The following is a 12,887-nucleotide window of genomic DNA, read 5'->3' as shown; positions in this document are numbered from 1 at the left end:
ATATTGAATGGTAATGCAACCATAGTCAACTCTGGGAATGTGGATATTACTTGCCGCAGATTCCAACATTGTATCAGTTCTACGTCTAGACTATACCTCCGAAGTTTAAAATGGTTGATATCCGTCAGCTATCAAATTTTCAAAGCACGGCAATGACAGAATATAAGATTACAGATAGAACAGCCTATGGGTAGAAACTTCATTCAAACATCAAGAACCTCGCCCCGTGTACAATATAATGTAGCAGTTACGAAAGTAGAGGTTATACAAGTTACATGTTTCAAAATGAAGAAAACAACCAACTAACCAGACCAAAACTAGTGCCTTGAGTTTCCAAATAACATACGCAGGAAAACCTCTTGGGTGATAATACATCAGACGAAAACAACAGATTCGGTCCATATTAGAATCAGTAACTCTTTTGATAACATGATATGTACTGATATAACTTACATAACATATACAATTCACAGACACAAACCGTTTGGAAAGGGGGGGAAAGTAAGAGAAGAAGAAGAAGAAAAGGTCATCTCAGCTGAAAAGTAGGCTATCTCCTCTCCAAACATCCAATATGATGATTAAAGCAAATCAAGATGTTTTCCCACTTAAGAGTTAGTAAAAACCAGCAGTTCATGACTGAACAGATATGTCTGCATTTGTTGGCCCAGCAATCTTCTCGGGATCTGCTTTTGTTGCAACATTATCCTGTTTAGATCGGTCTTTGACTTTGCGGATGCCATTAGCAGTCTGTGGACTTATCTGAACCTTAGCTTTGGCAGTGTTGGCACCAGTTGAATCCTTGTGGCTACCGATGCTGTGGCGATGGCGAGCACAATGCTTGCCCACTTCCTCCTGAGATGTTCGAACCGCATCACTGCAGCTTTTTCTCCTGTTTAGTTTCGGTGATTGTGGTCGAGTCAATGGTAACTGGAACCAAACAAAAACAAGAATTGAATTATATTGGCATTAAAAAAAAGCTGCCAGTAGATTTAAATCAGTAGCTTTACACAAGTGTGCATCACACCAGCAAATAACAAAATCATAAACATTTTTAATTTCTGGCAGTTCCGAACTATGAAGCTTGAGACACCATGGCAGAATGCTCTGAGCCTTCAAACTACTCCCCCTGAACAAAATGCTAGTTGCATGCCACCTTCCCTCGCTTTTCTTATACTGTCCAAAGGTTTTAAACAACTGTGGTCTTGAACAAAATTAAGACTCGGTTCAAAGAAGAACAGACTTCTTGCCTGAATGCTCTGAATAAAATATTGTTTCATGGAAATAGGTAAATTGCATTCTGAATGAACTAATTAGACCAATGCATCTGGTATCCTCTATTTGTCATGATTTATTTATGAAGTGCTGCATAGATTTTTGCTAGTTTCATTTACATGTTTAAATCAAGAACCAGCAGAGAACTAAGAATAATATCTGGTAGAATACCTTCTTGAGTTCAACTTGGGGTGGAGGTGGCTCATGGTAGAAACTGGGCACTGGATTTGCTTTGTACAGCATGCTCTTTCTAAGCTGCTTGATGGCTGCTTCTTGCTCTTCCTAGAATGAAGGCGGAGAAATTCACTGGGTTATTAATTGAAAAAAAAGACATCATGGTCATTGACTACCTATCCACAAACTTGCATAAAGAAAAGAGTATACCTTGGTCCTTGCCTCAGCCTGGCTTCGCTCTTTCTCCAATGCTCGGTGCTTCTCTTCCAATTTCGAATAATACTAAATAACAAAAATATGAAGATAACAAAATCAATAGAAATCCATCAGTTAAGAAAAAGAAGAGCAGACAAAGTTTTATATAACCATTATGTTAGGAAGATACCTCTTTCCGCTTCGCTGCACGTTCAGAAGACCTAAAAGTTGGGGCAGTTCCAACAGTTACAGATTTAACAGTTCGTACAGATGCAGAAGTGCTACACATAGCTAAGGATAGCCAATCGGTAAAAATATATAGCCAGAATATAATTGGATTTATTCTATAAAATTTCAAGCGGTTTTAATTTTTTGGCAGAAAACACAGTTTAAAACCCTAAAAATATCAATTGCCTTAAATCAGACAAAGGATACGATGAAGTCATGGACCAACTATCTTCTTCATCATGATGCTTCTTGTTATCAGGTTGCAAAGGCTTCCTTGCTGTAGAAGGTGAATTTTGCTGAAGGAAAGAGCGTGATTCCAAATATCAGTGAAAATGTCAAATACAAATACATGACAAACAAGCTTTTTTTTCATGTGTATTTGTGTGTCTGGGTGGGGTGAGGTTGGTCAATAGTGCTCTCCAAATGCCAAAATGAATTAAGCTGCATGGTTTTTCGTACCAGTTAACTTGAAGGTATGCAAAGGAAGTTAATCATATTTATAAGCGAGGGTTTGAGATATATTAGCTATATATATCTTACTGAGTCCGTTGTCAGGTATCAAGCTCAACAAAATTATCCAACGAGTGGACAACCCCAACTAAATTAAGTAACGATGTATGCAATCGCACCCACAAAATATCACCAGGAAGAGCAAGTATAAAATGGCATTTGCATTGAAACAGAAACAGAAAGTCTCACTAGTTCTCCAAGCATGTGTTCCAAATATCTTAAAAGATAATCTCTTCATTCCAAAAGAAAGATGTTTTCAAAATTTTGAAAAGAGATTAACACAAGCTGTATTCTGCTTAGAGAATTACACTGTCGCTAATCGCTAGAGTTTACTTCAAAATGATAGATTTTCCTTTTCCCTAACCCTACAGCACAAGGTAAGCATGAATGTAGCTTATCTACATGTCAGGTTTATTTCAAATTCCACTTATAAAGATTGAGTTGGCTTAATCAGACATGGAAAGATAATGAGTTCATTATAGCAGTTATTATCAGTTTCAACCAAGTCATGGAGTATGACAACAGCATCCACCAAATGCAATGTCGAAAGTTCCAATTACCTGTGAATTTTTCATACTAACAGGGGACTGTGTATTGTTCGAATTTGTGGAACTGTTCCCACCAACATGCTTGTCAGTTGCCAGAGCAAATTGCTGGGGGACAGTTTGATGAGCACGATGAGCATGTTTATTTCCATTAACACCAGTTTTTTGTGAGGGAGAACTGGAATTTTTATCATCACTCAATTTCTGAGCTCCAGGTTTCTCATCTTTTCCATCAGATGGGTCAGCATCAAAATTTGTGCTTTTGACACCAAGCACATCTTGCTTCTCTGATTTTTCAGCAGTTTCTTTCTCTACGTACTCCTTTGCTTCAATGACAGCTTTTGAAAGTTTTGGAGAAATATGTACTTTATCATGAGATACGCCATGAAACTTCGCTGCAAGACCATTTGGCTTCTTCTCCATGTCTGCACGCTGAAGTTCTCGCCCCATCAAACTGCACGAAAAAATAATCTTGATATCATGATGCTTCACAAAGAAGACATTTTTAATTCATGAAAAAGAATCACTTCCTTAAAATAAAACCAAAACAGCCTGTAAAGCAAGAACTATTTGCATGTGGTGCCAAGAGGTTTCAAATTCTGTTATTGCTTTGAACAATTTTTTTGAAACAAATAGAAACTGCCAGATGTGTAAAATTCAACCAAGAAACCTAAACACTTCTATCCGATGATGGTGCAAGAAAAATCTCAGTGTTTAAATTGAAGAAAAGATGGCATATATCATTGCAAAAACAATGCATATTTAAACAGTCAAACAGATACGCCAAGGAAAAAGAAAGAAAGAAAGAAAGAAAGAAACAGAAAGTTAAAGCTGGAAAGAGAAGATCTACAAATAACTAACCATAAAAAAATAAGTACAGGAGGATTAAGACAACCAGTTTAGAACAGGATATAATGTGCAGAGAACTCTTGAATCCAAAAAATATAAATTATAACTCAAAGAGCCCCAAAAAATTATGTGAAAAGTGAAATTCCTTGTAAAGCTATGAACATCAGCACTCTTTATGTATGCTCTAGTAGGTACCGGTTAGTTGTCCAACTAGCTTGATTTTTATCAAATTCCATGCCTTGACATCAACCCACCACATCTGCTCAAGGATAACTAACTTATCGTCTAACTAATTAAAAAATTATTTTTTCTTTAAAAAGTAAATAAAATACTCTTTACACTGTAATTTCATCAAAATTTAAGCGGGTGATTAAACTGCAAAGAAAATAAAGGATCAAACCGCAGCTAACCGGCACAGTATTTTTTTCCCCCAGACAGAACCAACTCTACATAATTATAAAATTCAAGAAACAGAAAAGAAAAGGGTTTGTGTTGAAACCAAAAAAAAATCAATTGAAGATGAGAGAAAGAAAGCAGATGCAGAGGGCAAAAAACAGGTTATCAATTTTTCTTCGTTTAAAAAAGAAAAACATTTCTCGTGTTAGGAAGACTCTTTAAAAAGAGATACAAAGAGGAGGTCCAATTACCATATAAAAAATCAGACAACTCAAAATAACACCATAGCCACCACCAACTTCATTCAATAACTAGAAAAGAAAATCATTAAGATCCCAAGATCCCCATCTTCCTACAAAAAAAAATATAAAAAGAAATGCATGCAAAACAAAAGGAACACATCATATATATGAAAGAAAAGAGAAAATAATAACAGCAAGAAGAAGTACAGAAACACCAGCAAAGGACTCAAACTTTATATCATCAAAACCAAAACAAATAGTCTCATAACTTGGAAACCACCAGAAAAATGTAAGACTAAATATTGCTAAGATCTCTCTATTCTAACTAACCAACAAAACCCCTTTAAAAATGGACTAAAATTGATAAAGACAACATTTTTTAACCCAGAAAAAAAAACCCAAAAGGCAGAAATTCAAGAGGAAACCATTTGTGAGGAGAAAAACCTTAAAGAAGCAGTGAATGAAAAAGATCAAGGAAACAACCTTTTAGATCAAGCTACATTGTTTTTTGTTTACAAAAACAGAAACACAAGACACAAACCCAGATGAAACAACTAGAATGTGATAAGATTTCATACAATTCAGGTCCGATCTGGCAAGATCTTGAGCTCCCCACCTCTCTCGCTCTCTCAAAATAAAAAACAAAGCCAAAATGTTTCTGTGATTTTGCTTTTTAATAGCAAAGAGAGGCTTCTTATTTTTAACGTTGAGCTGTTGGATTTCATACGTAGATAGCAGTTTTTTCCGTTCTGACGACGTTACTTGACGGCAGTTAAATTTTCTGTGATTTTATTTGAAAAGGGAGAGTGAGAGAGAGAGAGAGATGGATAATGTGATTTTTTTTTTCTAAAAATTAAATTCTTTTTGTATATTTTTTATTGTTTTAACTTGTTAATTTTAAAAATAATTTTTAAAAAATAAAAAAAATATTTTAATATATTTTAACATTAAAAATATTTTAAAAAACAACTACAACAACACTTCTAAACAGATAATTTATTCATGACTTCGATAAATTCATAATAAATCCATAATTAATTTTACTAATTCTATAAATGAATCAGTATTTTTTTTTATAGATAAGTCCTTAAATAATATTGGTAATGTTCATAATTGATTAGTGGACTTTGATGTTGTTGTTTTGAAAAACAAATTCTAGCTTTCTCAAACTATGGGCATGATATGCTTCTATTAATATATTCTCATGAATAGAATTAAATATCATGATATTAGAACTTAAAATCAAATTCTCGTATACAAAAATAAATTAATCACTTTTTAATTATAAATAATATTATTAGAATTTTCACACCTTTTTATAAAAGATTATTTAACTTTATTGCATGATATATGTGTATAATCTTAGCTTGTGTAATTTAGTTTAAATCCATATAGCTTGAGCTTACTCAACGCCTTATAATATTTGTTATATGTAATAATATTAGATGTAAGAGATATAAAAAATAAAAAAAATAAATAATTACTAGTTACTTGATGTTTAAACGTTATATATTAACTAATTACTAGATATCTCAACTCTTTGATAAATGTTTTGTAATAATTTATAAAACATATGTATACATACATTCTAATACATTTTAAGTATATATTTATAAATTTATAAAGTTTATGTGAAAATATAATTATTCATAAATCTAAATTTTAAATCTCACATGCAATATTATAATTTTTTTATCATAAGAAATAACAAGGAGAAGAATTCAAGTTTTCATAGAATTTCAAGCCTCCTGGGGAATTTGTAAGAAGAAAAGGGATGGAATTTTCAAATTTTCAAAATTCATGCCCTGGATTGAAAAATGTCTCAAATCTCATTTTCATTTTCTTTTTGGTCCACAGGGTTGACTGCAACAGAGTCATGTAAACGGCGTTAGATGACGGCAAGGTTGCGCCGACGTGGTGGTGGCGACACATAGCGCCAAAAAGTCCAAAGTCCGCAGCACAAATCTCATTCAAAGATTTTCGGTTCCTTCTTTTTTTGTTTTTTCCATTTATTTTTACTTTAATTCATCTATTTATATATTCGTCAAGGGGTGTTTGTCGGAGATTCTTCTTCCAAGGATAATAATTTATTTTTTGCCCTTTATCTTTAGGGTTTTTTTCTAGCCCTTCTTTTTTGGGTTCTTTCATCGTTATATTTTTCATTGCAATTGAGGTTACAAAGTAACTCCAAGCGATAGGAACTTTTTGATTTTTTTATATTTATTTTTTTATTTTTTATATTAATATTTTAAAATCACCTAAAAATATATAAATTTAATATTTTTTCGGACAAAACAATAATAATAATAATAAGCCTTTGATTTAAACATTCTGGACGAGGCATGTAGGCATTGCATGCACGTGCTACAACTACTGTTAAACAAGCAGATGCTACTGCAGCTCGTGTAGTTTAATGCCTAGTGATTGTGCTGATAGATTCTTCATTTATGCACATCTATCAATGGCAGAATATATAAGTTCATGGCAGGTAGCAGGATTCAATTTGGGAAGAATGGAGGGAATTAAGAAATGGGTATCTCACTAAATGTAGGGAGAAGATGGTGCATGCCTTTGATTCTCAAAAGGAAATTTTGACCTAATTTGTACGGTCGGTTTAGAAGTATAATTAAGTTTTCTCTAAAAAAAACATGGGTTTTTTTTTTTTATATTGTCCAAGGCGCTACTGTTTATTCTCTTGTATGTTATTGTGGATGGGTTGTGCAAAATTTTAAAATTTTTCAATTTGATTCTCAAGTTTTTTTTTTTACAATTTAATTATAATTAAAGATCAATTAATTTTGATTTCTTATGAAAATATGAAATTGAAAGAAGAAGGTCCAAAATAAAAAAGACGTCAAACCTGAGTGGCATATTATAAACTTCGCAAAAGATACACTTTGGTTCTTGAACTTTAAAAATCACATAAATTATATAGTTTCAATACCTCAATAGTTTCAACACCTCAAATTATTCAGTTTTGGTACAAGAGATCATTTTTGTTATTTTTAGTTCCTAGTTGAGATAAGAGAGAGAGAGGTCGTGCAGATTATAACGGTAGAGAGATAAAAGTGTCATTGATACTTATTTAGACCACTAAAACGAATGATACATGTGTCAAATAATTTTATTTGATGAGAGGAGTTCATTCTAGGTGTTTTTTTACCTTTAAAGTCCATAAAAAAAACATATTCGAGTTTGAGTTGATTTTTGGATTTAAGTTGATTTCAGTTTCTGGACTGTTTTTTAAGCCATAAATAAATTTGTCATGGTTCCTACGATATTTTTGGTCAAAATGAGTTTTTTGATAAAAAAAACTTGAATATCAATTTCTCAGCCAGGACAGTGACCAGATTCTAAGCAAATCAAACAATGCATCTCCTGAATTTGTTTTTTCAAAAAAATTTGAGATGGACAGCATGTTATTCACCCCAATTACAAAAATAATAATAATTAAGAATCCAATCACACGGGCATGAGAAAATAACTTAGGTGGGCTGGCCTAGCTTGCCAGGCTCAAGCAGTACCTGACCTTTGCTCTTTTTTTTTTTCTAATTTATTTTTAAATTAATGATTTTTTTATATAGGTTTTTCTCTGATTTTTTTAAAATTTATATTTAAATTAGTACCATTTTCTCTTTCATTTTCTTTGGAGAGTGTTTCTTAAATGACAATTATTTTTTTAGTTGTGTATTTAAATTTGAAGAGTTGTTTTATTTATTTATAATTTTTTTTTATCTTTTGTATGGATGAACTTTATTTTTTGAAATTTTTTTTTAATATATGTAGTATTGCATGATATTTTTTTCTTCTTTTATTTTATTCGATCAATTTAATTTGTGTCTATATTTCTATTATCATTTGCTTAAATAAAAAACTTATTTTAATAAATAAATTTAGCAAATACATCTGAGTAAATATCCCGTCTTTCAATATTAAATATCTTGATCTACATTTATCTCTCGATTTTTCAAGATTTATTTTTAGGTATCATTAATGATTATTTATTTATTTATTTGTACATATAGCTCTTAATTTATTTGATTATATATATACACAAAAAAAATTTATTTGAAATTAGATTTTTTAAAACTACAGAAATACATTGAAAAAACTTACATGTACAATTTTTTTTATAAAAAATAAAAATATTTAACTCACGAAGAAGCGTGGATAATATATAACTAGTATGAGCTAGAACTCAAGAACAAAAACATAAATGACATGCACAACAAGTAGAGTTAGTTTACTTGGGGGAAAATGGCTAAATTCTATCTAACTTCAACCTTGCTTGGTGGATAATATATAACTAGTATGAGCTAGAACTCAAGAACAAAAACATAATTTGTCATTGCAAAAACAGAAATGTTATATCAATAGAAATGCCTAGAATTTTCCAATTTCACCCTTGCTTGAGCTGCAGGGTCACCCTTGATTACTTCTAAATTTAGCAATGCAATTAAGCACATCAAAATCTTGGTGGTGATGTTGAATATTTTGGCCTTGTTATGTGAAGTAATTATTGGCTTAAAATAGCGAATTAAATGGAGCACAATATTTAACTAGCTACCAGCTTCAAGAGACGTGCATGATCGTCAAGGACGATTGTTTTCATCTGTGTGCTTTACCTTGCTCTCCCTGCAACTTGGAAAAAAATAATATCAGAGTGTTTTTTTGATATTATTATAAAACTAAGTATAATAATTTAAATTTTAAACATACTGATCCAATTATCTGTTCAATCAGATTTTAAATTAAATTATATAGAATAAACTTGAAAAAATAAAACATTAATAAGTTATTTTCCAGCTCATTTTCAATAAGATAACCAAACACTGGAAAGTATTTTTCAATTTATTTTTCATTACACTACCAAATATCAGAAAATACTTTTTCAGAATTTACTTTTTTAAAATTTATTTTTTAAAAAAAAACTATTTTTCTGCAAATAAATAAAAACCTACTAAAAAATTGATCACTTCTCTGCTTCAATGGACATCAATCTTCGTAGGACACGTCAACGTTTTGGAAAGGGAATCGATTAAGAAAATGATTAATGCATTCCTTTCAACTTGGAGAATGAATGATTAATTCTTAGTCTCTCCACACCAGAGACCATCGTGGCTTTACCTAAAAGTCTTAAAGTAAGACTGTTCAATGATTAGCTAGAGAGCAGGTGATTTCTCTAACAACTTCATGTCATTGGTTATTTATTAATTATGAGAAAAATAAGTAAAAATTAACCTCGTATTTACGTGATTCGGACATATTTAGAAAACAATTTAAATTTAACTGAAATCATTTTCTCTTAAAGTCATGGAAATAAAAACAAGTAAAATTCTCTTATTTACGCAGTTCAGACATGGAAAATATATTAAAATAGAATATTTAAGTGAAATTATTTTCACTTAAAGTCACGGGAGCCAAAAAGCTCAGTAATATTGATCTAATTCTTGGGATTAAAGCCACTGGAGGAGCTAGCATAGGTAGGTACTGCTTCCTTTTCACTGACTTTTACCATGATCAGCTCAAAACTTCCTTAATCTTTGATCAGTGCTTGTAAGAAAAAAGTGCAGTTAAATGATAATTAATGCTTTGGGTTTAAGTCAAATATCGAACGACAAGATTTGAAGTGCGACCTATCAAAATCATTATTAAGGCATGCATGGGGATCTTCTTCTTCCTTTTTTCTTCTGGTCCTGTTACTCTCGATCGTGAGGTCGACTGGCCTCCGAATTATTCAATATATAGGACATTCCTTCACCATCAACAAAATTGATAAAACCAGATGAAGGTGATTGGCCTTCTTCCACTTAAGAGTTAGTGCTGGGCCATGCTCGTAATGTCCAGTCTTAATCACCATATTAAGACTAGAGCATCTTGCTCCATTAAAGTCATGGTCACTAATATTGTCTTTGGTGAAGATTAAGATATCTTGATAGAGGATAGGCATTAAGATGAGTCCAATCAGGCAAGCAAAGGCCACCTTATGGAATAATTTTCAAATACTAATTTAATTTGATAAACTTTGTTTCATTATTTAGACAGACGAGCATCTTTTTCCCCAGGAAATTTCGTGAAATACTGTCCTGTCGATGTGCTAGACATCTATTGCATGTAGATGTTGCGGGGGCATGAAGATCCATCGTATAATCTGTACATAATCTGCCTTGTATTTTAGTACACGAAAACAATGTGTTGATTGTTTCACTACACAGAAACTTCCCTCAGCATCCACTCGCCCTGTTCATTTTTATCTTCTTCACCAGCTTACAGGATATATAGGAGGAATTACGTACTTTTCTCTTCTTATTTGCGCCAGCCATGGATGCATGTGACAATATTGTAACTCGTATGTTTTACATGGTTAATATTTACCTGTTTGAGAGGGGCCGGTGAGTGGGGGAATTATAAGGAGATATTTCGTCAATAATTTTGCAGTTCAATTGACATTTGTATGTTTTCTTTATTCAAAATGGATGCATTAGCTTGTGGTTTTTTTTGCTCTTGTTAGTCTCGATCGATTTTGTTCTCTATATTTATAATTCTATCAATTTTATGCTAATTAGATGTCTAATTTAATCTTATTAATCTTTTAGATCAGTTGAGAATCTTAATTTTCTTATTTTTAAATTAATGTAGCTGATACAATTCATTGTAAATATTGATGAAGCCACATCAAAGCTTTAAAAGACAGAAAAACTTGAACAAATTTTATGGGAATTGGATGATACGAGGGTATTTGAGAGTGTAGTGGTGATTATTTTTTAAAGTGTTCTTTACTTAAAAATATATTAAAATAATATTTTTTATTATTTTTAAAAAATTATTTTTGATATTGATACATCCAAACGATAAAAAAAAATAAAAAAATATTTTAACTTTTTTAAAAAAAGTTGTCTGAATTTTAATTTGAAATACAGTAGCAAGCAAGGAATAAATGTTACTTGTAAAATAAACTCTATTAAGTTAGTTTAAAAAGCTTAGTCAAAGAGTTTGATAGAAAACGATGGGCAAGTATTATGTAGTTAGGGTTACGTATCCTTGCCTCTGTGTATACTGGTATTTTTTTAAAATACGCAGACTTACCTTGGGTTCTCGTTTTGTAATTTTCTTGATAGTTGCATGGCTATTTTGTAATTAAGAAACAAGCCTTACATCAGAAGCACACTTGAAAGCTTTTCTTGATACATGAAGGTAGCTTACACATCAAGAAAACAGTATGATAGGTAGCCTTCGTAGTTCCCCATACGACCCGTATTTTTCAAGAAAAATAAATAAATGCACTGCCCATGTCACAGTGTGCGCGCGCGCGCGTGTCTATATATGTATATATATATATCTTGCTGTATATGGTATAAAAATAATTATATATTAATTTTGAGAAATATGGCTCAACTGATCAAGTTATAGATATGTTTTCTAAAATTTATCAATTCTAATCTCATAAATTTTAAGATAACTAAAAGCTTATATAGTTGCTAACTTCAAGATCCATAAGATTAGTCTCATAATAAAAATTCTTGATCATAGCTGAGATAGAACATGTCATGTACTCATGATCATCTATAGAAGATAGACGACGAGGACCAGAAAAAATAATCAAATTCTCAGTTTCGATGCTTGGAGGAGTTCTCATAGAGGTCAGGTTCCTTTCATTTTCTAAGTTGAATCTTGTCCATTAGCATAAAGTTCTGTCATCTTCACGATGTCATTCAACACTTTTGAAAATAATTTCTTCCAATTTAATGTATATCTTTTTGTAGCATAACACGTCACCGATAAAAATTACATGGTGGGAAATTCTTTCATTAATATTGTCAACGAAGCAATATTGATCTAGTAATAATAATAATAAAAAATAAGGTTCTGAAGGCTTAATTAAGAGTCAAGTATCTTGCACTATAGGTTATAAAATTCCCAAATCCCAATCCATATTAAATAATGAAAAAGTGCTTGTTTACATCATGGCGTAAAGCACATTAATCCCTTGTAAGTGTTTAAAAAGGGTGATAGCTTTATTTTTGGATTAGTTTAATACTGCGTTTCATTTAAAAAATATCAAATTATTATATATTTAATGTTTATTTTGATGATTTTGATATATTAATATTAAAAAATTTTAAAAATCTTAAAAAAATTATTTTAATATACTTTTAAATAAAAACATATATTTAAAAAATAACATAAAACTATTTCAAAGTGTTCGGTACTACGGTTGGAAAATGTTTTTGAAAAAGAAAATGATTTTTTTTATTTTTTTTTACTTCAAATTATTATATTTTTGATGTTTTGATATCATTTTAATGTACCGATATTAAAAATAATTTTTTAAAAATAAAAAAAATATTATTTTACTAGTTTGATCATTAAAAAAAAAAAAAGGAGGAAAAACTTTACAATGTGCTAGGATCGTTCTTAACTTGTCTTCCTTCAGCTTTTGCTGGGAGTTGTTTTTTCTCTGATAGTGCCACAGGAG

At 31.1% G+C, this 12,887-nt stretch overlaps 1 protein-coding gene across 4 annotated transcripts; it reads right to left on the bottom strand.

Annotated features, from left to right (window-relative positions):
• Positions 1–168: 168 nt before the first annotated feature.
• On the bottom strand, positions 169–5,130 carry LOC133695316 (protein WVD2-like 2). Of its 4 annotated transcripts, XM_062117244.1 has the most exons (8): positions 4,990–5,104; positions 4,421–4,521; positions 2,940–3,378; positions 2,077–2,165; positions 1,832–1,922; positions 1,657–1,728; positions 1,444–1,554; positions 169–927 (listed from the first exon to the last, which is right to left on the bottom strand). In XM_062117244.1, the coding sequence occupies exons 3-8, from the start codon at positions 3,372–3,374 to the stop codon at positions 631–633; spliced, it is 1,095 nt and encodes a 364-aa protein (XP_061973228.1). In that variant the 5' UTR covers positions 3,375–3,378; positions 4,421–4,521; positions 4,990–5,104; the 3' UTR covers positions 169–630. The 4 variants fall into 4 exon arrangements, with proteins under 4 accessions (XP_061973228.1, XP_061973227.1, XP_061973229.1 ...); XM_062117243.1 differs by lacking the exon at positions 4,421–4,521 and having other exon boundaries at positions 4,990–5,130; XM_062117245.1 differs by lacking the exons at positions 4,421–4,521; positions 4,990–5,104 and adding an exon at positions 4,895–4,912.
• Between the last annotated feature and the right edge of the window lie 7,757 nt (positions 5,131–12,887).

This window comes from Populus nigra, chromosome 5 (assembly GCF_951802175.1).
Source record: "Populus nigra chromosome 5, ddPopNigr1.1, whole genome shotgun sequence".
Classification (NCBI taxonomy): Eukaryota; Viridiplantae; Streptophyta; class Magnoliopsida; order Malpighiales; family Salicaceae; genus Populus; species Populus nigra.
The sequence above is the reverse complement of the archived record's forward strand: the minus strand, read 5'-3'. Positions and strand labels throughout refer to the sequence as shown.